Below are 24954 nucleotides of genomic sequence, written 5' to 3'. Positions count from 1 at the left end.
TATGGAATACTGGGAACACTGCCCCTTCCTTGGTTACAAACTGGTAGCCAGGGAAGGCCTAGATTAAAAGCACCACAGTGTGTAGGGGGTTTTTTTGTGTGTTCTGTGCGTGATGTTTTGTCAGTGGCAGTAGCAGTGACTGTATTTGGGAAGGGTGTTTTTTTTAAATTCAAAGGTTCTGGAATACATGGATACTCATCTGCTTCGTTGTTATACTCTGAATGTAATACTGGAAATTCTTCTGAAGACCTGGCAAGAGATTTGCATTTTCTGTTGACTTCAGAGGAACTTTCATCTGCAAAACATCTGAAATGTGATCAGTTACTGAAATATCTTGGTGGGGATTTTTCTGATCTGTTGTTAAACACCTAAATTTTTAGTGTGAAGTTAAATGTTAGGAAGATGTTAAAAGCCATTATTTCCAGTAATGGAAATCATACTGGAGTGGAGTGTGCTGAGTCATACTGAGAAGATGGACCTTGCATGGTGTGTCAGAGAGGTGGAGGGTAGAGGACTGAACGTGCACACTGCAGAGGGAATTCTGCAAATTGTTTCTGCTCACAGTATCTCCAGCGAGCAGGTGAGAGCCAGCAACGTGGTCAGATGTTTTACCAGCACCAGAAGGCGTTTCAGAGCTTGGGGTGTGCTGGGTGTTTGTTTCTGTGCCAAAAAGAGGACACCGTGGATTATCTAACTGGAACAAAACGGTGAAATTCAGGCAAGCTGACAAACGCAAACGCAGTCTTGAAGTCGTTCCAAGTCAGGACACTGCCTTCAGTGCTCTGCCAGTTTGTCACCTCTCCTGAAGCTTTGGTGCATTGTGCCTGGAGAGATTTTATTAAAGAAGTATTAAAATAAGAGTAATGACATGCAGGGTGCGTAAATGTAGCTGTAAGTTGGTCTTAGAAACATCATGGATGTGATGGTTTACATTAACTCAAGAAAAACCCACAAGTGATGGGGTGTGCTGCGTGCCCTGGGACATCCTGTGACGTGCGGTGCTGCCGCTGGACGCGGAGGGGTCTTGTTTCCCTCTTCTCTGTAATCCTTGAGGCAGTGCTGGCTCATAAATGCTGTCCTGCAGAATGAGAAGGGAGTGTCCCCAGGCCAGGAGTGTGCCTTGCTGGATGGACAGTAGAGGGACAGAGAGGCAGTCATGGAAGGCAGGAGCTGCAGGATTCTCTGAACGCTGAGCTGGGTCAGCTCCTGCACTGAATCCAGCCAGTGCTGCCAGCACCTCTGCTGTGTCTGACCTGGGGTCACATTCCTCAGGTGAGCATTATCCTGCAGCATTCCCAGTGGGTTTGTGTTTCGCTGTCAGGTTATTCGGCACTTCTGCATGTGCTGTGACCATCACACTGTGTTGCTGTCTGCTCCTGGTCCCTCTTTCTTGTACTGGAGGGAGCTGCTGTCCCCTATAAAAACTGCTCACCCATTTGGAGATGGTGGCACTCCCTTGCCAGACTAAACAAACACAGCTATTCCCACTTTCCTTAGAGGATCTGTTTCCCATATGTTTCGTCCTGGAGTTTCTATAATATATCTACAATCTTTCCTAAATCAGCCTTTCCCTTTTGTTTGCTAATTACTGTGGTTTTGAAATGGTAACAAAGATGCAACTTAAGTGTCAAACTGTAGGACTGGCTGTACGGAGGGGGGTGATTTAAATTGACTCATAGGTGTATGTTTAGATCAGGTATGTAAATAAATCAAAGGGCCATTGCAGAATTTGTTTCTGACAAAGCTGCAGCAACCTCTGGGAGCTGCTGCTCTTGTCCAGCTCGATAGAGCAGGAGACCTAAAGCTCATACATAGCCCATGGCTTGTCCTGCTGGAGCAGGTGGAGGGCTGCAGGTGGCTTCTGCTGCCCTGGTACTGGTTTTGGGGGGGTTAAAGGGAGGGTTAAAAGGTCTTCCTGATGGCCCTGAACTCTGTGTCTACCTCCAAACATCCTTTGTCCCTCTGCTTTGCACACTCTTGCTTGTTTTTAAGCAGATCCTCTCAACCTATTCCTGCTTTCTGACCAGAGCAGGGGAGAACTGTCTTTGACTTTGGCTGTAGATCTGGAAACACTCAAAGGAGAGCCTGAAGAGCCTTGAAGAGCGAGGCCTGAGCTGAGCTGCCTCAGTGGGACACTGTTGGCACCTGTCAGTGCAGTTGCCTTGACCCTAACGTGGCACCTGAGCTGAACCCCACTGCTGTGGGTGCCCTGGACACAGAATTACAGTCACTTGGCTCTCTCTGTGCTGTGCCCAGGCTTGTTACACAAGCTTTCCAGAGCAACTGGAAATCCAGAAGAAACATTTAGGGTTCTTTTTTTTAGCTGTTTTTGTTAGTTCGTTTGTTTTTTGAGCTCTATATTTGTTGTCAGTCTTTGAAAATTACTGACTTGTGGCTTGTTTTGAAATACTCAACCCAAAGCCCAGTGAATCAGTGGAAGTGCTGACCTTGACCTTCATAGGTCCCAGCTTGAGCCTAGCTAGCTGTGTAACAGCTGATGTGACTTGCAGTGCTGTGCAGCTCAGCCTGTGCAGAGGGATTGGCAGGTCCTTTATTCCCACAGGGCAGTGAATCTTAGTGACACAAACAGATTTTTAGTTGAAAGCTTTACGAATCGGTCTTGTTGGTGCTTTTAATTTTCTCTTTTTCAGCCAGTTTTGTCAGCAGCTCTAATCTGTGCACAGCCTCACAGCCAGTGCTCGCTATTGCCGAAATTAAACATTTTCCATGTGTCATTTGTTACTCTGTGATGAGCAAAAACCTTGCTCTGAGGTAGCAGCATGCTTTTTGGTCCCAGCATATTTGTAACTGGTCCAATTTATCTGATTCAGGTGCACTGTGGCCAGGTATGAAACCTGAAAGTGGTTTAATTCAGACTCCATCTACAAGTCAGCACAGTGTTCTTACCTGCACTACAGGGTTAACCACAAGCCAGCCCAGCCCAGCACATTATTCTTATTCCATTGAAGGTAACTTGGCATGGTTTTTATCTGCATCTCTCTCCACCTAACTGAGTCCAGGTAGCAAACTAGAGAGGCTTGCACGCTTGTCCCTGGTTTGTGCATGCTTCTCCATGCTTTGCCTCTTTTCTCTTCGTGCCTGTGTGTGTTTGTGTTTGCCTCGTGCCTGTGTGTGCCCCAGGCTGGCTCGTTGGTGCCAGGCTGGGCTGAACAGGCTGAGGAGCGAGTGGGAAGGGGAGAATCAATGTTGTGTTCTTGCATGCTTTACTGGGAGTGCTCTTGCATTTCTCTTTGTTTGTGGTCTTTAGCTTGACGTCAGGAAGTACTTGGATTTTGAAACGTTTGGTTTTAATTCCTTCTGGAGGTAGATGGCTCTTGCACATCACATACACACACACACCAGGTTGGTAGATCTGCTAGGAAGTGAATTTCTCAGTATAGAACTAGCCTACAAATATTCCAGCTGCTGGAAGTTGCACATCTGAGAAGGCAGGTGCTGAATTTCACCGCTGTCCACAGCAGTTTTTAAGAGTGAATGTGCCAGATAGCCAAATAATGGAATGTTGTTGCTTATGGCAAATATGTACCAACTTTATTTTTTAGGCTGGATTTTTGCCATTTATGTTTTGGTGATGAACTGGGAAATTTGTCTGTGTCTCTGAAAAATTTAAAAAGTGTTTCAGGAATTCTTAATCTGTTTCTTGTGGAATACTGTCATAGAATAATTCAGGGATTTCAGGAGAACTTTAGTTCAGCTCCTTCTCAAAGAGTAGTTGATACTGGATTCAGAGCTGGCTTGCTCAGAGCTTTATTTAGTTGGGTCTCCAAAACCTCTGAGGATGGAGATTTTGCCAGTTCCAGCACCTGACTGTCATCACGGTGGAACTTTTTTCTTTTGTCAAGTCAAGGAGAGCATCCCCTCCCTTTCCCTTTCCCTTTCCCTTTCCCTTTCCCTTTCCCTTTCCCTTTCCCTTTCCCTTTCCCTTTCCCTTTCCCTTTCCCTTTCCCTTTCCCTTTCCCTTTCCCTTTCCCTTTCCCTTTCCCTTTCCCTTTCCCTCTCCCTCTCCCTCTCCCTCTCCCTCTCCCTTTCCATTTCAAATTGTGACCATTTCCCTCCTTCTCCAGCTGTGAGCTGCAAGCAGAGCCTGACTCTGTGAACTCTGTGCAGGTATCAGCAGGCCATGGCAGGTCCCCACAGCCATCTCCTCCCCTAGCTGGACAGCACCTCCCTGCCAAAATGCCCCTCACAGGGCACGTTCTCCCTGACTGCTTTGGTGTCTCTTTGCCAGACCCACTGAATTTTATCAACATATTTCTTGTGCTGAGGCCACGAACTGAATGCCATCCCCAGATGTGGTCTGATAAATGCCAAGAAAGGGGAAATAATTCTTAAAATTAGCACTAAGTGGGTTCTACCATGTCTTTCACTGATAAGAAGGCCACATGCTATGTCATGGTACTTGCTCAGCTTGCATCACTGTGACAGTCAATGACCCAGTGTAATGTTTATCCTTAATTTACTTTTCACATTCATACTGTGAAGAAAACAATACTGGAAATACTCCCCTTCTTCCAGCGTGACCCTCCTCCCCATATTCCCACTGGCAGAATGAATTACCGTGTTTTATAGCACCTGCTTTAACTGCCAAGGATCAGGAATGGTTCTGCATAACATGACCCATGGCAGATTTCCCAGTGATGTCCCATGGGAGCAGGTGGATCCCTGGGGATTGGTGAGGGGACAGACTCATGTCAGGCCTGGCTCTGCAGAAGAATTATAAAATCACCGAATAATTTGGGTTGGGAGGGACCTTAAAGATTATCCAGTTCCACCCCCTGCCACAGGCAGGGAATCTTCCACTATCCCAGACTGATCCAAGCCCTGTCCAACCTGGCCTTTGACACCTCCAGGGATGGGGCAGCCACAGCTTCTCTGGGCAACCTGTGCCAGGGCCTCCTCGCTGTCCCAGGGAACAATTTCTCCCCAATATCCCATCTCTCCCTGCCCTCTGGCAGTGAGAAACCATTCCCCCTTGTCCTGTCACTCCAGGCCCTTGTCCAAAGTCCTTCTCCAGCTCTCTCAAAGCACTGGAAAGGGCTCTAAAGTCTCCCCAGAGCCTTCTCTCCTGCAAGCTGAACAACTCCAGCTTTCTTAGGCTTCCACTGAGATGGAATCCTTCCCCATAGGAGAACAATTTTAATTGTTGCTGCTGGGACAGTGTGTGATGTGAGGAGTTTCCCTGCAGGCTCCTCTCTGGAAGTGTGCAGAAGTCACCCCAACTGTGTAAATGCTGTCACTTTTTGGTAAAACTTGTTGCACACTGGCAGGAATCTTACCCTATTTTGGATTCTCATCAAATTAACGAGCAGCCGAGCAAGGGATGAGGTTGGTACAGGGGGTGGTGCAAGGGAGGTGCTGGAGAGGAGAAGCTGCAAGGATGAACAAAGTTGCTTTATTAATATTCCCTGGAATACCTGTCTTTTCTCTCCACTTACATCATCAGGGTGATACACAGTTGTCCAGTGCTACTGACCAACAGGAGGGGAATTTCGGTGCATGGGTCTGGGTTTGGCTCTCTTAAAATGATTGAAGCAAAACAGATTGGGATGAATAAGGCAGGGGAGGTGAGGATGTAGGTCTGGAAAAGGGGGACAAAGAGAGAAGAGTCACAGCACCTTCAACGCAATGCTTGTGTTTGCTGACCTTCTAAACCTGAGGCCTTGAAGTGGTCCCTTTTGGCAAATCTGTGCCAAATAGTTTTGCGTGGTTCTGGCCCATTCACATGTAAAAGGAACTGACCCACAATGCAGAAAAATTGGTTCATCTGTGTGGTGGGAGCTGTTTGGAAAGATGTGATCTGTAGCATTGTATAGATACAGGGTAATTACAAAGATTGTTGGAGGGAGACCAGAGTTAAGATAAACAGTGAAGTTCCTATGAGGGAATGCCAAACCTTGGAATCTTTTTTCTATGATTTCTTAACTTCTGTAATCAAATCCCAGGGGAGAAGCAGTCTCTGCAGAGCTCTGCAGATGAGAATCGCTTTCTGTTTGCTCCCCATAACAATCTTGAGAGCAGTGGGGGAACAGTCTCTCTTCCAGAGGGTTCCTCTGCCCTCCCTGGCTGCATGGCAGGTTTGGTTGGTTAGCGAGGGTCTTTTCTGGAGAGCTGGACTTTGTAGGGGCCTAGGAGGAGACCTTCTCTCGAGATCATGACAGGCTCAGTAGTTTCCACAGGTGTAGTTGGAAGGAGTTTGATTTGGAAGCTGCCCCCTGTTCTCAGCAGTTGTTATGAGGAGTGTCTGTGACGGTCCCTTGGCTCTCACAGCTGGGCCTCTTGTAGCTGTGGAGTTACTGAGGGCCTTGAGTGTCTTCATGGCCATTATTGCTGTTCAGTGCAGCCTTTCTGCCTTTTGCTAAATGTTCTCACCCCAAAATTCTCTCCCCTCTGTTTTGAACAGTGCTGCTCCTGTCTGTGAGGGGATTCCCAGGGGCTAATTGTTTCTGCTTCCACAGAGATGCCACCCTTCACATTTCTCACCTCCTGTAAACACTCTGTGTTTCTGCACCTCTTTTAAGATATGTTCCTTTTGTTTTCTCATCTTTTTTGAGGCATATTTTGGATCCATTCCTCTTTCCAGGAGCCATCAGCTTGTATCTGTGGTTACCATAACACAACATACGCAGGTTGAGAGTTCCTGGTGGGTCTGTTTTCCTGGGGCTCCAGTTCTGGGGTGAATTCTGCATGGTGGTATTTGCAGGAAGCGAGGGCTTTTTTCAGAGTGATGGTAAAGTAGGGGATACCGTGGATTTCTGCAAGTCTTTACATAAGCATCTCAAAGTGATTTTTGGTTTTATTTGTGTGCAGAGGAAGGTGGCTTAGAAAAGAAAGTAATTCTTGGTGGCACCTGGTTTTATACATCCTGGTTTTGTTGGTGCTGATTTCATTATTTGTTGTTATCCCTGAGGGTCCCAAAACCCTTTGTGGGTTTAATGGAGTGGCATTGGGGCTGCAAAACCCCAAAATCTGCTAAACAACTTGTTCCCAAATGCTGCTCTAGCAGCCTCTCCTGTATTTTGTGTGAACTAAATGCAGTGACATGAAGGCTATTAAAGGCTAGATCTACCATTTTCAAGTTCATACTAACAACTACATATCCGTAAGAGTTTGTCCTATGAGCTGTTGACAGATTATTTCAGAAAGTCACATCCAAAAAGCCATATTCTAGTCTCACAGGGATGTGGGGAGAGATGTTCGCTTTCTCCAGTTGATAACACTCTTTTTCTACTATTGGAAATATTCCTACTGTTTCCTTAAATTTTTTATCTAATTAGACTAAATATGCCAAGTTCAATGCGGAGATAATTTTTTTTATCAGAACTGATTTAAACACATTTACATCCTTTTTATTGATTTATTCTGATTAATTTTCAACTGCTTGAGCATCAAAATATGATTGTTGTCTTATCAAAACGTAGTAAAAATGTGAAACCTTTGTAATTCTACACCAATTGCTTAGCAGCCATGGAGGGAAAAGGCTTCTGAATCATTTGAAAGGGCTTTTTGAAGAGTAAAACATCTTCTCTGTAAGCCCAATTGAAATGTAACTGGTGTCAAAATAGACCCCAACCCTTTTTTGGCTGTTAGCAGCAGAGTGCTGCTAGAAGCACAAGTGCTTGCACATGTGCCTAGTAAGTATTTATTTCACAACTTCTCATGTCCTGTGCTTTTCTAGAAGCATTTAATGCAGTAATTCTTAATTTTACAGCATCAACTACCAATACCAGTCCAGTTTCTACATCCTCAACTGTTGTCAATATTTCCACGTCAGCAGTAGCCAGCATCTCACAGGTAAATCTTCCTTGGTAAATTTATCTGCAGCATCTCCTTCACCTTTGTTTAACATGTTACTCAAAATTAACATGGGAACACCAAGTATTTGCATCACTTCAAATGGAGCACAGTGGTACTGGAGTTGCAGGGCTCAGTGTGTAACTCAGAGTCATTAAATCACTCTTGCTGTCTCTTTGACCAAGATGTTTCTCCCTTTGACCTCAGCAACAAACTGCCTTCATCCTTTCAAAGCTCTTGCCTCATCTGCAGATTGTGAGGTGAGTCTTCAACTGAGATTTCTGCAAGAGAGACAGTGTTGGAAGAAACAATAGAACTATTTTGAGGACTTTTAACCTACAGGGAGGATTAGGGGTGGATGGTTTTTGGGTGCCTTTGTTCTCCCTCAGCAAGAACAGGAAATTAGGTGGTACACAACCCCCCAACCCAGTAAAGTAGGAGGTACATCCTGATGGTGCTAGAGTAGAATGAAGTCAAACAGCCCTGCAAGCTAGCACAGAGCACTTTCCCCTGCCTGTCACCTCCGTGGGTGGTAATACAGCCCTGTCAGTGATTAACTGCCATTCTGAGGACACAAAGGGGCCCTGCAGTGTTCAACTTTGCAGAAAGAGAATACAGGACGTGTGGAAAATGCAGTGGATGCACAAAAACACTTCTGTGCTTATGCTGTTGCTTTATGAAGTTCTTTCAGTAGCATAAACTTGCTTGGAACTGTAAGGGGAAAAAAGATTTTTGTTCAGGATTTCAAACCTGGTTCACAAACCCAGGCTGTTCTGGGAGGCAATCAGGAGGGCACAGTGTGCCAGGACAGTGTGATGTGACATTTGGGGATACTGCTTTTTTTACTGTCAGTATCAGAAATTAAAATCCTCAAGCACAGCTCCATGTGCTCAGTGATCTCCTAAATGAATAAATACTTCCATAAATGGATACCTTTCATCACAACAGAATAATTACTTGATGAAGTCAGGACGTGGTTTATCCTGTAGCTCTTGTGGCTGGGGTTGTGCCCTCAGCCAGGACCAAAGTCACTTTCTGTCCCTTTCAGCACATCTGATATCAGGAAGGAAAATGCGAGACAAAACCACACATTCCAGAGCACAGAGTGCACTGGTAACATGGCATCCACTTAACTCCCCTGTCACTGTCAGATCATTCATGATGAATTCGTTTTTGCAGACGCTGGAGGCAGAGGAGTGGCTCTGGGATCACTGGCCTCCTCTGCAAAACCTGCTTGCACAGGGGTCATTGGTCAGAGCTCTCAGCCCTTTTTGGGAAATGTCTTACACATGCAGAAAGAAACAGCGTCAAGTCAGCCTGTGGATTTTCCTCTGACAGGATATTCTGGCACAAGAGCCGTCCCAATTCAGCGTTTTCCAACAGGGGTATCCTCCCAGCACTAACGCTTTCCTCCAACAGGAGTATCCAACCTACACGATCCTTGGCCAGAGTCAGTACCAGACGTGCTACCCGAGCTCAGGCTTTGGAGTGGTGCCACCAGCAGACAGCAGCACGGACAGCCTGGCCTTGGCCACCACCACCTACCCGGCCGAGAAAGCGACCGCGGCGCGGGCGGCGCAGAGACCCCCGTCTGGTGAGGCTGCAGCGGGGGCTGAGAGCACCTGTGCTCAACAGTGCAGGGGCAGGCATGGGCAAAACTCCCCTCCTGAAGGTACTTGCAACATCTTTATGTGCTGGCCCAGACAGGACTCTTGCTTTCCTTGTCTCTGGGCTCACTGGTGTGCAGAGTATCGTGGTGGGCCAGCCAGACACGTATCAGAGATCTCCTCCTGCTGCGATTGTGAGATACCCACCATGTGCTCTGCCTGCCCCAGGGAGAGAGAGGAGTGCTGGGGGTGACTTGAAGAGTTGCAGCGGCAGCTCCCTGGGGACTGGGTGTTCACTGGGGCTACAGGGCAGTCACTGATATTCAGTCTCAGTAGCTCTTGCTGCTTCTTCCCCTCCCACAGCCCTGTGTTCAGATTACCTGACAGAGCTGCCAGGCCCAGTCGTGGGAGTCCCCCACGACTGCTGCTGCATTCTCAGGAGCTGTGGTTCAGCCATCCCCTCTGACTGTGCTGGTCTCTGCCATGCCCAGCAGCACATCCCCTCCTTTCCTCTGCCTCATCACCGCAAACCCTGGTTGAACTGAGAGCTGTTGTGCTGTGCTTTGCTGTGAGCACATCTGCATCTGCACAGCAGCCAGTCCCTGGCACTTGTCTGGTAGAGAAGATTTTAGCTGATTTTAGGGAAGTAGGAAGTGTATTGAGAAGGTTTAATTGCTTGCTCTGGAGAAGTCACACCTTTGGCCATTCTCACCAATGCTGGGTTTTGTCCCAGCCTCAGAGGTGTTGGCTAAAATTCCTTCTTGAAGAACAGTTTCGTAAGTTAACCAAGGATGAAAGCAAAGACTCAGTGCTTCTTCCACTGTCTTGTGCAAGGAGTTACGAGGTTGCTCCTGTGTTGTTGAGCAGTTTTAAATTGAAATCTGCCTGTTGCAGATTGGAAGGCTGGGGAAAAAAATCCAGATTCCATTCATTTTTGTTGGTGCCCTGGGTCTGACTGGGCTGGAGATAACTTTGTTCCCAGCAGCTGTGCTGGTGCTGTGTTTTGGATTCCTGACTAAAGCAGTACTGATAACACAGGGTGTTTTGACTCCTGCTGAACAGTGCTTTTACAAGGTCAGGGCTTTCTCCCCTCCACACTCCCAGCAAGCAGGCTTGGGGTACACAAGAACCTGGAAGGGGTCACAACTGGGACAGCTGAGCTAAGCTGACTGAAGGGATTTTCCACAGTATATAATGTCATGTTCAGCAATAAAACTGAAGTAGAGGAAGAGGAGGGGTCGTGTGGTTTGGCTGTAGGGTGGCTCTTGCTTGGAGAGGGGCTGGGTGTCAGCCTGCTGGGGGAGGTGCTGAGCTCTGCAGCACTTTACCTCCTCCATCTTCCCCCACTCCATCAGGAGCACCTGAGCTCTGCCAAGTCCCCCAGCTCAGTCCTGCGCCCTGCAAGCAGGAATGGGTGGCTGCCAGTGAGACAAGCAAACAAATCTATAGTCTGGCCCTCAGTGAAGTTCCAAACCTCTCTCCAAACCTTTATCTGATGGGATGCTGTCGACAGGAGTGACAAACACCATGCTGTGGTCTTGTACATCAAGAAGTGTGGGGCTCCAAGCACTTGCCCACTTTCAGGAAACAGTTGCCCTCTAGTTGAGGTGAACAACAGCAGATTTACCCATGAGAATTAGTTCTCATTTGCTGCTTAAAACCAAACCTAAGGAACCTCTCATTTCAAGGCAAGGAATGGCCCAGTTGTTTATGTTTTCAATGCCATGTTCTTAGCTCAGGAATTCTCCAAGTTCACCATTTTGCATTAATTTTCATAGGAACTGCAATGTCTCATCCTCATCCTCCAGACTGAATTCAAGCTCTTCCAAGCCCCCTTGCCCTCTGCCGTCCTGCTACAGGTCTGGTCCTATTTTGGACCTAGTAAGGCAGGTGTCTGGGCTGTTAACTCTTCTGCCTGAGCTGGTAATGAAGCATTCACAGACTATCATGGTTCTAATACCCTGCATGTCAGAGCAGTGGTTTTTCTGCAGGTGGTGTATCCTTTCCCTGGGAAGGATGTTCTTACCAGTAGCAGAACAGCCTCTGTATTCCTATCAGCCATGGCCATGCTGCTTGGCCAACATCACCTCTGTTACTCTTTTATGTTTAATTGTCTGTTAAATGAAACAGCTGAAACATAAAGCAGTTCCAGGGCAGTGAAATGCTGGCAGGGTTCCAGGCCTTAGGATGGAGGGTGCTCTGCTCTGGCTTTACTCTGCAGGCAGTAGCTCTTGCAGTCAGTCCTAGGGGACTGCACTGAGGAGACAGAGCTGTTTTGAAACAGTGGGACCAAGAAATCATGTTTTATGTTCTACTGCATCCACATAGCAAGGTAACATCTTACCTTTTGCAAAGGAAGTGTGTGGCCAGTGCTGTATTGGTGTTTGTTTTGAGACATCAGGGGGTGAGAGCTGTGTGATTATTTTTTTTCTTCTAGGAGATGCATCCACAAGTCCTTCATTATCAAGAGCAACAGCAAGTAAAGAGTTAGATGAGCAGGCAAGAAAAAACATCCCTGGGAAGAACAGAGGGAAGAGGAAAGCAGATACCTCCTCCTCCCAGGACAGTGAACTGGAGGTAATCTTGTTTTCTACAGGTCACATTGCAGAATAGTGTGGTGGTAAAAGTTCTCCTCTCTTTTTTTCATTCTGTCTCCATGGAAATGGAAGGGGATTATAGAATGATTTGGATTGGAAGGGACCTTTAAAGGGTCATCTAGTCCAACCCTCCTGCTATGATTTCAACTATCCCAGGTTTCTCCAAGCCCTGTCCAACCTGGCCTTGGACAGTTCCAGGGATGGGGCAGCCACAGCTTCCCTGGGCAGCCTGTGCCAGGGCCTCACCACTTTCATTGTAAAAAATGTCTTCCTTACATATAGTCAAAACGTACTTTCTTTGCATTTAAAACCATTCCCCCTTGTCCATCACTACTAAGGCTCTACTAAAAGGTCTTGTCCCCTGGGTTCAAATTGCAAGAGAGTAGGTTTAGATTAGATATTAAGAAAAAATTCTTTATTGTGAGGGTGGGGAGGCCTCAGTATTTGTGTCCATCATCTTTGCAGTTCCCTCTCAAATAGCTGTGGTGTGCTGTTAGATCTCCCTTAGTCTCCTCTTTGCCGAGCTAATCCCTCCCAGCTCCCTCAGCCTCTCCTCTGGGCTGCTGACCATCCTGACAGCCTTTTACTGGCAGCTCTTTTTTCCTCACAGACCCCTGGAGCTGGGCATGCGATCTGGGGTGACCTTCCCAGGGCCAAGTAGGGTGAGACAGCACCTTCTGTTAGCCTGGCACACGTGGCACACTCCAGCATGTAGGTCATCTCATCCATAGGGAGAGAGTGCTGCTGGCTCGTGCTGGTGTCCATTCTGCCCTCCAGCACCTTCAACCTGCACCAGGTTATTCCACTCCACATGTTGGCCCAGTTCTCAAGTTTATCGAAGTCTCTCTGTACTGGCACTCTGCCATTCCTCAGGGCAGCCTGTCACTTCATTTATAACAAAGATTTCTCTGACAAACATCAAGGTCATGTGCCTGGTGCTCTTCAGATCACTTCTACTTCAGCAGGTGTCTAAGGTTCATTAGCACTCTAAGCTTTTGCTTTTGTAACTATAAAAGCAAGAGAAGCTTTTGACATAGTTTGACCAAGAGAGCTTTCGTCTGAGTATGTACTCCTGGAGAAGTGTATAAACTCCACTGCAATAAATTGGGGGATTGAATGTGTTCAGCCTGTAAGATGAGAAGTGGTGCTCATACCTGTTAAAAGCATACTGCAGCTAACCACAAAATTAACCCTAAAACTGGCTCCTTTATTGTAGTCCAGTGCCTGGAATATCTCAGCCCTTTTGTTCTCTCTGCAGAGGGTGTTTCTCTGGGACCTGGATGAGACCATCATCATCTTCCATTCACTTCTCACGGGGTCTTACGCTCAAAAATATGGCAAGGTAATACTGTCTTTTCCATGGGAAAAACCCCAAACATTTCTGTCTTACAGAATTAAATTAGTCTTTGGAAAAGGAACAGAAAATTACATTTAGTTTTAAATATATAAGGTGATACTTTTAATTAACTTGTTGGCATTTTGGGGCGGAGAAAGAATGTTAAATTTGGCTTTACACAGAACATTACCAGCTCTTCCCTTCTGACTATGCAAGTCCTAAAATGTCAAACTGATCCTCACTGGGAATTACTGAGATCTTAGCACATAGGGAAAGGAAGGAGGTTTTTCTTCTTCAAAATATATTGTAGATTTTTTAATGTTTTGTTCGTGCTGACTGTGAAAATGCATCAGTTCCTCCTGTGCAGCACTGAAGTGTTTTGTTACATTTTGAGTCAATGAACCAGACTGACATTTGGTTCAATCCACCAGAATGTGGATTTCTCTTTTTTTTTTCAATTGAGTTGTTTAAAATATTTGGGAAATTGTAGTTCACACTGTTGATTGTAGCTGGAATTAATCAGGTTTGACATACAGTGGAAACTGTGCAGTTTAACTGATGAGGATTTATGACAATTCCCTTCTGCCTGTATCCACAGTGGATTTACTTCTTCTCTTTGTGTTTTGCCAGGATCCAACCCTAGTGATTGGCTCAGGTCTGTCCATGGAGGAGATGATTTTTGAAGTCGCTGATACTCACTTGTTTTTCAATGACTTGGAGGTACATGGCAAAGGCAGAACTCCATGTTACCATGTGTGAATGACACTGCACTCACTGTTTGTGAGGGCTCTTGTACCTCAGAGCCTGTTATTGTTGAAACATGGCAGTCTGACAAAGCTGAAGTGGTTGTAAGCACAACCAAATCAGAGATGCAGTCTTACCTAAGGCACACATTCTGCAGCCTTCTAGTGTCAGGAGCTCTCAGGTTCTGCTGGGTGTCTGCTTGAACCCACACAGATAAAAACAATGGTGTCTGCTCTGTCCTGTACTTGCATTCTGGACTGGTGAGTACTTCGCTTCCACTGATCCTGTTTTGAAATGGAGACCAGAGATGTGAGGACAAGATGACCTTAAGGATGTCAGTCCTCAGGGGCTGTGACTAAGCCAAGGACAGAATACAAGAGGTGACATTGGCTGCGTACCAGCTTTGAAGGACATGCTGCCCTAGACAAGTGTCCTGTACACATGGAGGGTCCACAGCACCCTCTCTTTTTCTTTCCTGCAAGCCCCTGCTGCCCTCCCATTCCCATCCTGCCTAGAAAAGCTGAATATGATCACAGGACAGTTAGTTGTAGGTGAATCACTGAGGCACATCATGGGAAAACAAGATGCTTTTGTTGATGCAAATGGAGACTTAAGTGACATTTCCACTGTGGCTGTGACTACTGGCAGCAGTGAACTTTGACAGGGTGGTCAGGAGTTAACCTCCCTGCCTCAGGGGAAAAAACCAACAAAAACCCAAACGCAAACACTTGTGTCTTGTGCTGGAAAGGGAGTTGTTGGTATGTTAGTTGTGTGCTCAGCCACATGTGCTGCAGTAGGTGTTGGTAGGTTAAATCAGTAGGTTAGTGGGTTAAATCAGCTGCATTAAGCACCAGTCATGGCAGTGCCACTACGCTGCTGTTCCATTCAGAGTTCCTGCTGTGGCTTCATTGACCTGGTGTTGAGAAAATGGAATAGCAATGCTTGGCCAGATAATGCAGTTTTGGGATATTTTTGGTTTGGTTTGGTTTGCTTTTCTGAAGTGACAGAAGGGTTTCAAATGACAAGTGAGCTTTGAGTCCAACCTATTCAGGGAGTGTCAAAGTTCTGTTTTTGCAGACAGGTCAAAATGTCATATAAACTTGCTTTTTTCAGCCCTTTCTGGTACTTCAGATCCCAGTCTGGGCAAGAACCTATAAGGGCTGGGCAGTAAAACCCAGTACTGGCAGATAGAGCTAGTGGGTTTTGTGGAGGTGATGTGAAATGGCTTGTTGCTGTTGGGAAGTGTGAAGGGATTGGTTTATATCACAGTTTTTTTAATCTTCAAATTTTAAGTGTGTTTCTGGATTATCACAGTGTGACTCAATTTCTGTTTTTTTCCTTTAACAGGAGTGTGACCAGGTACACATAGAAGATGTGGCATCTGATGACAATGGCCAAGATCTAAGGTGTTGTACTGACAAATGCAGGAAATGTATTGCTGATGTAATCAGGTGTGGTGGGAACTTGAAACCCAGTTGGAATTAAGGGATGGAGGTCAGCTTTGTGCAGAGGATGAAACCTGGCAAGCGGTGTTTGTTTGCTGGGGGCTGTTTCTCTGAAGCCCTGCAAAGCATTAAGAGTTTTGAAATTAGATTATGAATTATATTGTCCACAGCTGAATGCTGCCTCAGTGTTCAATGACTTGTGAAGAATGGAGGACCTACACTCCAGATCTCATGATGACAAGGTTGGATGGGTCTCTGAGTAACCTGCTCTAGTAAAAGGTGTCCCTGCCCTTGGCAGGGATTTAGAATGAGATGATTTTGAAGTTCTTGTCCAACCTAAACCATTCTGTGAGCCCATGATCATCTGAAAAATGCCTGTCAGGGAGAAAGAAATACAGGGAAAGGGGTGAAGCAGGACTTGCTTCCTGCAGTCATAAGCTGGTGAAGCAGCTCGTCTGCTTGTGGAGCTGCAACTGTGATGGAAAGGCACAGGTGTTGTGTTTACTGTGCTGGAGTTTATCACTGCAGGACGAGAAAGAGGCCAGTGGGAAGGATGCTCCATATCACAGAGCAGTGAGCAGCCAAAGGGCAAAGGAGGGGTTTGTAGTGGAGGATCTGGAGGGAATTGTGTAGCAGTTCAGAGCCAGCAGCAGCTCTAGTTGGGTATCAGTGTGTTCCTGTAGGAGCTGGCCTCTGTTCTCCAGGTGCTGTGGTGCCTGTGCAGTTCCTCTCCCAGGCATTTTCTGTCTGCTGTCAGCACTGCTGTGAACACTGCAGGGGTTCTGCTGCTGTGACACAGCTAACACAGCTGCTTTCCTGCAACAGCAACTACAACTTCTCCACGGATGGGTTCAGTGGCTCAGGCAGCAATGCAAACCACAGCTCCTCGGTTGGAGTGCAGGGAGTGGACTGGATGAGGAAACTGGCCTTCCGCTACCGCAGGGTACGCGAGATCTACAACAAATACAAAACTGACGTTGGAGGTGAGTGGTCACCTGCACCGAGGTCTGAGCACTGAGCAGAGCTTGTGGGGCCAGACTCTGTCCTTCCTCAGAGTTTTGGCTTTTCTGAATGTGTGGACATGAGAAGTAACCCATTCTCCTAGTGCTAACTGGGATCAAATTGCCATGGAATCCAAGAGGGGACACCTCCCAAAACTGAGCAGCATGCTAGTGCAGGCTGAGTTACCATGGAGATAGGGATGGTCAGTCAGTCCTGGAGCCAGCAAAGCTGTGGTGCATACAGTGTCCCTTTGCAAATTTAGGATGAAAGGTTGCCTGGCAATCTGCTCAGGACAGGCCTGAATGTCTCACTTGCCCTTCTTCTCAGGAGGTCTCATTCATGTCTTCACAAAGGCTGCCCTTCGTCGTGTCACTGTCAGGGAACACTGTCAGCCACCCCTGGGCTGTCGGGTCCACGGTCTGACAGGACATCTCTGTCTTTTCACAAAATCACTTAAAACCTTTTAGTTTTGCTTCCTTTCCATCTCCAAAGCAGTCATAATGATGCAAAACACAGTGAGCAAATGGAGATGAGTTTTCTGTTTAGTCTGAATCTTGGCATTGCTGTCACTGGGAAAGGGATGCTGCTGGAGCAGCTCACCTGGCAGGGTGACTCGGCCTGGTACGTTGTGGGTTTGGGTACCCTTTGCCTACACTTTGCCCCTCTTGATAGATCATTTTCTTGGACAAATTTTCTAAAAACCAAGTGTTCAAAACCACAACTTTCAGTCTGTCAGTGTAAGTCTGCAGTTCAGGGTGCTGGAGTCACCTGATTTCTGGCAGGGATCAGACCATGATTCTGTATTCTGCATGTAGGAAACCTGGATGCAGAGTTTTTCAGGACCAGCAGCTGTCAGTGCAGCCGCTGTGGGTGCCTCCATGGCCTCCTTGCAGAGGACTGGAGCGCTCCAGGGCTGGAATGAGGGAGTTCGTCCCTCACAGCTGGGAGGGACGTGCAGGCTCCATGTGCTTCTTTCTTGTTGTGTTTACTGAAAGGAGCAAGTTTGAGTGTATGGGCTCCATTTCTGGCTGCTTTTAATTCAAAACTGGAGGCTTGGAGAGAATTATATAGAAAAGAGATTACAAACAAGGGAATAAAAAAGAAAGGGAGGGCAGTTTTTAAAAAGACGCATAAAAGGGGTTAAAGTGGAAAGGGTCCTTGGGAAGAATGAAGTCAGAGGGGGTGACTGCAGGAGTTCCTTCCCCTGCTCTGTGGCCTTGGACCCCTGCTGCTGTGAATGCTTTGTATGAGAGAAGTGCATTTGACTGCCTGTATCCTGAGAAATCTTTGAAATAATCAGAGAAAAGCATCTGCCCAGTTCCCCAGTCAGACTCCCAGATGGATGTCCGGGCTCATCCATGTCACTGGAAGCTGGTTTCTCTTGGTGCTTCAAGACAGACAGTCCAGCTTCCAGAGGCCTTCAGTTCTGTGTTATTTCTTGCAGAGCAGGCAGCTGGTGCATTGGGGCACAGCTCTCTCCGTGCCAGACTTGCCAGCTCAGCTGGGCAAACACATGTTCCTTACCTTCCAGGCCTGCTTAGCCCGCAGAAGAGGGAAGCTCTGCAGAGACTGAGGACTGATATAGAAGTGCTGACAGATTCCTGGCTAGAAACTGCATTAAAGTCCCTGCTGCTCATCCAGTCCAGGTATGGAACCTGGCAGTGCGTGTTGGCTCTCGCAGCCCTCGGGGTCACAGTGCCCACCACAAACTGCTGCTCAGAGGCAAGGTGTCTGAGAGCAAGAACTCCACCCATCAGCACCATTTAGGATTTCTTTGCTGCAACACCTGTAGTTAGGAAGGTCCCCACACTCACCAAATCACTTTTCTGCCAGAGAATTCTTCCAGAAGCAAACAAGCAAAAATCACAAAACCTTGGCCTAAAAAGCCTCCTGAAAGCAGGACACAGCACGTGGCACCTGGGAAAGCTGAGCAGGCTGCCTGGAGCAGCCCCTGGCATCACTGGCTGCAGATGTGCTGTTACAAGTGTTTTTCTTCTTTTAGAAAAAACTGTGAGAACATCCTGATCACAACAACCCAACTGATGCCAGCTCTTGCCAAAGTTCTCCTGTATGGATTGGGTGAAGTGTTTCCCATCGAAAATATTTATAGTGCTACAAAAATAGGTAAGGGGTTGTGCCACTGCAGTGTCTGCTGGGAGTTTTACGTGGGAAATGCCATTTCATGCTGTGGCCCAGCTGGTCACGGCTTCTGGCCTCAGGAGCTAAACTGGGTGTTATGCCCTCCCAGAAAGACAAGAATGTGTTTCTGGAAGGAAGGGACCTGTTCAGACTGCTATTTCTCTCTGCCTGAGGCTCCTGAGCAGTGGGTTGTGTTGGCAGGTAAAGAGAGCTGCTTCGAGAGGATCGTGTCGCGCTTTGGGAAGAAGGTCACCTACGTGGTGATCGGAGACGGGCGCGACGAGGAGGTGGCAGCCAAGCAGGTGGGTGTGACTGCACAGGTGGCTGTGGGGCAGTTCAAAGGGAGGGCACTGCAGCAGGCTTTTCCTGCAGGGACTCTTGTTCCAAGGCTGAACAGTTCAGGCTGGGGCAGCCAGGGGCAAAGTTTGTCTTTGATGCAGGAGATCTTCCACTGTGGTAAGATGGGCTGTTTTCTGGCTCTTGGGGTTTCAAGTTTCTGTTTTACTGTTGTTTAGGATTGCTGTAACACTGTCACTGTAAGCAGTGTCTTGGTGTAGCACACTGGATGTAGCATGCTCAGAGGTTGGACTCGGTGGTCTTGGATGTCTCTTCCACCCTGGATGATTCAACGATTCTGTGTCCTGATCATAGCCTGGGGCTGTCAGGATAATGCAGTTTCTCAGGAGCGCAGAGGGGTCAGGGCTCAGTGGCAGCAGCAGATCACTGCAGCACCTGCCATTAGTGTGGATTACAAACGAGGAGCAGTTTGATTGATTTGGACAGGCCTGATGAGTTGTTCAGTTGTGCTGATGAACAGCAGTGAAGTGCTGACGACTGTCAGGACCTTGTCTGCAGGCTCCACACGTTTTGCCATGTGCCAGAGCTGCCACCTGTGCAGGTTCCCTGGGAACCCTGGCCAGGCATTCCTGGATGCAGCAGCAGCTCACAGCCAGGGTTTCCATCGTGAGCAGCTGTCAGTGCTGGTGCCTGTCACACACAGATGTGCAGATCAGATGGGCTCCAGACACGGATGTGCAGGTGGCCGATATCCGTCCTGAGCGTGTTGTGCTCAGAACCACCACCCTGCACAGCCCTGCAGCTGTACCCTGGCTGCTTCCACCTCAGCTGAAAGCCCCTGATAAACCTGACTGCCCTCTCTTTGTCGCAGCACAACATGCCCTTCTGGAGGATCACAAATCACGCCGACCTTGTGTCCCTTCACCAAGCCCTGGAGTTAGACTTCCTGTAAGAAGCTGGAGCGGAGGTGACTGCAGCTCCTGTGAACCCTCTCCATCTCTGGAGAGGCAGAAATCTCACACATCTGGGGACTCACTTTTCAGCTTGATGAAGAAAACATACCTGATGCAAAATCTACAGTGGGACATGACAGCAGGTCGTTCCTCAGGAGTCCTGCCAAGTCCAGAGGTGTCCTGTAAAGGAGCCCCAGACTCAGCAGGGCTAGAGCTTGTCTGCCTGAAGGGACTTACAGGGCCAGCTGAATGCTTCTGGCAGGTGTCTCCAGAGGGAGGGGCCATACAACAGCAGCAGTATTTGTAAGAGCCTTCTCCTTTCTATTCAGCTTAGTTGTAGAACCTAAGTAAACATAAAACCTTATTTTTATAGGAAAACACTGATGGCAGAGCTGAACCTTCCTTGTTTTGCAGAGCCGAAGAGCTATGTTTTTTTTTTTTTCATGGGAAATATTAATGAAAATGTCAGAAATACCTCTATTGCTGTAAAATGTGTCCTCTCTCCTTTCCTGGGTGTTCAAAGCAGTTAATTTATTACAATGTCCTTGGTTCCTCAGTGTGGGATTACTGGAAAACAGAAAATAAGGGAATGCTTTTGGGATATGTGGTTCCTTGTAGAGGCAAGTGGTGGTGTTCTGAGTTTATCCTGGTGGCTTCTAGTCAATGTGTGCACAAGTCCTGTCAGTCAGCAGGAGACCATTGAATTCCAGCCTTGGCTTGGACCGTAGATCCCACAGATTCCCCCTGTAAAGGAAAATGAAAGCGCCTGTGAACATCAGGTATGGCAGACTGGTGCAGACTGTTCAGATGTGAACAGAGTCCTCACCTGGGCTAGGAATAATCTAATTCCTAAATCCTCATGAATGTTTCAGAGAAGGCTCTGGCTACGGTTGTTAACCTTCATCTCTGTGTTCCTGACTCCGTGTGTGAGAGAAAGTTCCTTTTAGTAGAATCAGATTCAGTTTTCTTATATTCTTCTTTGCATTAGCTTAACTACATAGTGAGAAACAAATGCCTTGTTAAGAGGGACTTAATTTTCTAAGACACTGTGACTTGGCAGCCTGGAGCACACTGGCCTTGGGAGGAATGGCGATGATGATTTTTCTGCCACTGTCTCAGAAAAGAGGCTGGAGTGGGTGACCTGCAGCTCCCCAGGCAAGGAACAGCCAGCTGGGGACTGGGGCTGGCATAGGGGCTGGTTTTGTGCCAGGTCAGGCTGTGTTTGGTGGCATCTGCCTCCCCCTGCACCCTGGGGGCACCAGATCAGCAGCTGCCTGGGGTTCCTGCCCTGAGGAGGGGTGTGTGCTGCACCCCAGCCAGACCCCTCCAGATTGCTGGTCCCCAGCCCCAGGTCTGTCCCTGCAGGGGGACACTGACCCACTCGCTGTGCCCACACAAGCAGGGATGTGTTTGCTGCATTCCTTCCATGGCATTAATTACTGAGGGATGTTTCCATCAGTGCTGGCTCCTCTCGGCACAGGCTCTGCTGTGCCCTGGGAATCTCCAGTGACCGCTGGGAAGGTGCCCAGAGCCAGGGCTTTGGGTCCCCAGTGCTGAGGGACTGCACCCAGGTCTGTTCCGTGTTGTCCTAGCTCCAGTTTCCTTTGTTTTTTTTTTAAATTAAATTGGAATCAAAGGAGATTCTTTTTCCGAAGTGGTCACAGGAGCTGGGAGTGATCAGCTTTCCATCCAGCTCCTTGCCAGGTGTTGGCCTTTTGCTCTGATCCCAGATGGATACTGGGTGTGCACATTTCCCCAGGAGCTCTGCAGCAGAACACACCGTTGTGTGGGAGCAGCAGGACACTCATCCCATGAGGAAAATCTGAGGAGCAGGTGTGGGTGTCCCTGGGCAGCTCAGCTGAGGGGAAGGGTTTGGCCCTGGGGCTGTGCTGGGGGTGCTCAGCAGGTTTGGAGAGGGGAGCAGGAGGCCCCAGGTCTGTTCTCTGTCTGTACCAGATGGAGCTCAGGTGTGTTCCCACCTGTTCCAGGCAGCTGGGGCAGCTCCAGCTCCATGACTGCAGAGTCCCCAGATCCAGTTCCTCGGGGGTCCCTGTGCAGTGTTGCTGTTGCAGCCAGAGCTGTGCTGAGGAGCAGCCCCTTTGCTCCCAGGGTCGGAAATGCCTCCAGAGGAGCAGGACTTACCTGGAGTCACAGCAGAGTCTGTGCTGGATCCTGAACATCCCTCAGAGAGTCCCAGCCCACCCAAAGGTCTCCTGTAAGCAGACTTGGGAGCTGTCCCAAGCTGTGCAGCAGCCTGTTGGGAGCACGTTTTGTACTCTGGCTGGCTGAACTTTGGGATTAAAACCTGTGCCTTAACCTCCCACCACCGGCACGGCCGAGCAGCCCCTTTGCTTCGCTCCTGGGGGAAGCAGCTGGAGAGGGCTGTGCTGGGGAGGGGCTGGGTTTGCCCAGGCATTCACAGAGGGTGCTGGGCCTGTGGGCCTGACCCACCTGGCAGCTGGCTGTGCTTTTTTTGTTTACTTCCAAATGTTTTAAGGAAATTTTAAGATGTCAGTAAACTTTTAGCTGAGCGTGGAACTTGCAGCCACTGACATTTCATACTGATATTTATACAGTGTTTCCTTGAATGTATGTAAAGTACTTTTATAACAGGAGGTTGATGGTACATTTCTGTGTTTGTTAATAAAGGGTGACCTGGCTATTTTATTTTTTCCTCTACTGGCTGAATTTAAGCCTTTTCCTGTCTCTCATGAGGCAGGAACAGCACCTCTGTCCAAGTATTGATTTTTCTCCTGTCTCAGTCACCAGTTCAGCTACAGCCAGGTCAGGTCTAATGGGAGAGCAAACCTGAACACCTGAAGGACAGTCAGTCTGTGGGTCCAGGGCACCTGAGCTCACCTTGGTGCTGCCAGCCCCCCCTGCAGCTTCACCACAGCCACGGAGGCTTTAAAAACCACCTGCTCCACTAATATTTGCTGCCCCCGAGAGCCCCAGGGGAGGAGTCTGTGCTGGCACTGGTGGGCAGGGCCCCTAGAGCCCAGAGCAGCCCTTGCTGCACTACAAGGGGTGAGTCCTGGGCACTGCTGGCTGTGGGGTCTCTGCCTGTTCATGGTCTGTAATGGGAACTGTCCTTTGAACTGGAAAAAAAATAATAAAGTCTTTATTTTCTATAGTGACTGCTTCAGCCTGTTCTCTGCCCCCCGTGTCAGTCCCTGCCCCTGTGACAGCCTGAGCCACGTTCATGGTGCTGCAGGTCCCAGTGCAGCCTCTGGAGCCCCTGGGGAGCCAGTGGGGCAGGGACTGGCTCCTGGGCTCTGCTGAGGTGCCCAGGGCGGGCACACAGTGCTCCCTCAACAAACCTTCCCTTCCTGGTTTCTTTTGCCCAAGGCCATCGAACACCCTCCTCCCACCCTGTGCTGTGGTGCTGCTGGCCTTGGCCACGGGCTGGTCTTCTGTAGGAGCAGCTGGGAAACAGATTTCAGCTGCTCCTCCAGCTGCATCCTACTGCCTTCCCTGGGGTGGGGCTCCCCTCCTGGGATGGGTCCTGCTGGGGGGTAAAGGTGATGGCAGTAAGGGGAAGGGGCCAAGAGTCAATGCTTTGGGCAACCAGGATGTGCCACAGCTGCCAACTGGGCAACAGCAAAGGAGGCAGAGGCTGCTCTGGGGCCTGCTTGGGTTTTGACACCGATCTGGGAACCGCCCTGCCTGGGACTGGGTGGGTGTCTGTGCCCAGGTGCCAGCACAGCCCCACACTGACCACATGCACAGCTGAGAAACCGCCTGTGGCCAACTGCAGGAGGAGCACTGCCCGGGGGGGTGGGAATGGAGCCAAGGGAGCACGAGGTGTCCATAATAAGCCAGAAGCACCAAACCACCCTGCAGCCACTCTGTCAGCACAGGCCTCCTTCCCATCCCTCCCCAAACACGGCGATAACAGCTGAGCTTTGACCTCAACACAAAAACTAACACACCAGGGAAGAAAACTCTGGAAACAAAGGTCAGATAGCCACAACCATTGGAGGAAATGAGCTCCCACATCCCTGTGCAGCAATGGCAGCAGCAGGCACAGGAGAGGCACAGAGAGAACAAACCAGTGCTCTTGGGGTTTTTTCTTTTGAACAAGGTAATAATAAATAACAAGGAAAGCTGACACAGCACTGCACACATGCTGGACCTGCCACATGGCACAGTGTGCTGGACCTGCCACAAACACCGTGGCTTTCCTTGAGGGTGCAGCCATGGGAGCCATGCTCTGTGCCGTGGAACTCCTTGGGCATTTCCACATCATCCCTAGTTCCTGCCAGCTCTCTCCAGCTGCCCAAAACAACAGCCTGGGGGAACAGAACCAGGACCACAGCTAACAAATATACCTCCCCTGCACGTCCCTTTGGAGGAGCTGCCCTCCCTCAGGCAGCAGACTCGAGGGCAGCAGCCCCATTCAGGAAGCGCTGCCGTCCCAGCTGGGAGAGCGGGAACTGGCTCTGGGCCAGGCACTGCATCCGCCTGTTCACGAGGTCTGGCTCAGAGAACGAGCGGAACTCCGGCCCGTCAGTCCCTCCATTGGCATCCACCTCATCAGAGCCACCCTCCTGCTGCACCTGCATGTTGGGGTGCAGCCACTTGTAGTAGGTGACCCTCAGCCCCAGCCCCAGCAGGTAGCAGGGCAGGGCAGCAGAGACCACTGGGATGAGGTACCAGTGCTCCTCAGAGGGGGCCCGGCCCCAGAGCCAGGAGAGGACCAGCAGTGTGCTGTCCACCAGGATGAAGCCGTGGTAGATGATGCTGCGGTGCAGCGTCCTCCCCTGGGCCACGTTGAACCAGCTGAAGTAGAGGATCACGGCCACCATGGCCCGGTAAAGCTGCTCAGGGCCAGGTGACTCCATGAAGTCCGTGCCCTGCAGGCTGACCCAGAGGAACATGGCCAGCCACACGAGTGGGAAGTGGACAGCCACGCCGTAGGGCCAGAGCAGGGCGAAGAGGGCGACTGCCAGGATTCGGGGACAGATGAGGAAGAGGTTCCACAGGAAGTAGATGAAGGAGGAACGCCGGCTCAGCTCGTAC

At 48.9% G+C, this 24954-nt stretch overlaps 2 protein-coding genes across 2 annotated transcripts in view; one reads left to right on the top strand and one right to left on the bottom strand.

Annotated features, from left to right (window-relative positions):
• EYA3 (EYA transcriptional coactivator and phosphatase 3) overlaps nucleotides 1-20406 on the top strand; it is a 24877-nt gene extending 4471 nt beyond the window's left edge. The window contains exons 3-14 of the mRNA XM_027892185.1: nucleotides 2832-2969; nucleotides 7730-7812; nucleotides 9232-9406; nucleotides 11857-11996; nucleotides 13275-13358; nucleotides 13983-14072; nucleotides 15444-15502; nucleotides 16367-16524; nucleotides 18075-18189; nucleotides 18546-18667; nucleotides 18884-18984; nucleotides 19851-20406. Of these exons, the coding sequence (XP_027747986.1) occupies nucleotides 2832-2969; nucleotides 7730-7812; nucleotides 9232-9406; nucleotides 11857-11996; nucleotides 13275-13358; nucleotides 13983-14072; nucleotides 15444-15502; nucleotides 16367-16524; nucleotides 18075-18189; nucleotides 18546-18667; nucleotides 18884-18984; nucleotides 19851-19931 (1346 nt within the window). The 3' untranslated portion in view covers nucleotides 19932-20406. The remainder of the gene's footprint in view (nucleotides 1-2831; nucleotides 2970-7729; nucleotides 7813-9231; nucleotides 9407-11856; nucleotides 11997-13274; nucleotides 13359-13982; nucleotides 14073-15443; nucleotides 15503-16366; nucleotides 16525-18074; nucleotides 18190-18545; nucleotides 18668-18883; nucleotides 18985-19850) is intronic.
• RPA2 (replication protein A2) overlaps nucleotides 16817-24954 on the bottom strand; it is a 17761-nt gene continuing 9623 nt past the window's right edge. The window contains exons 8-9 of the mRNA XM_027892183.1: nucleotides 23685-24947; nucleotides 16817-16826 (exon numbers count right to left, since the gene is read on the bottom strand). Of these exons, the coding sequence (XP_027747984.1) occupies nucleotides 24300-24947 (648 nt within the window). The 3' untranslated portion in view covers nucleotides 16817-16826; nucleotides 23685-24299. The remainder of the gene's footprint in view (nucleotides 16827-23684; nucleotides 24948-24954) is intronic.

This window comes from Empidonax traillii, unplaced genomic scaffold, assembly GCF_003031625.1.
Source record: "Empidonax traillii isolate 1590-97213 ecotype Southwest subspecies unplaced genomic scaffold, ASM303162v1 scaffold341:size590984, whole genome shotgun sequence".
In the NCBI taxonomy this organism is placed as follows: domain Eukaryota; kingdom Metazoa; phylum Chordata; class Aves; order Passeriformes; family Tyrannidae; genus Empidonax; species Empidonax traillii.
This window is presented reverse-complemented; position numbering and strand designations above follow the sequence as displayed.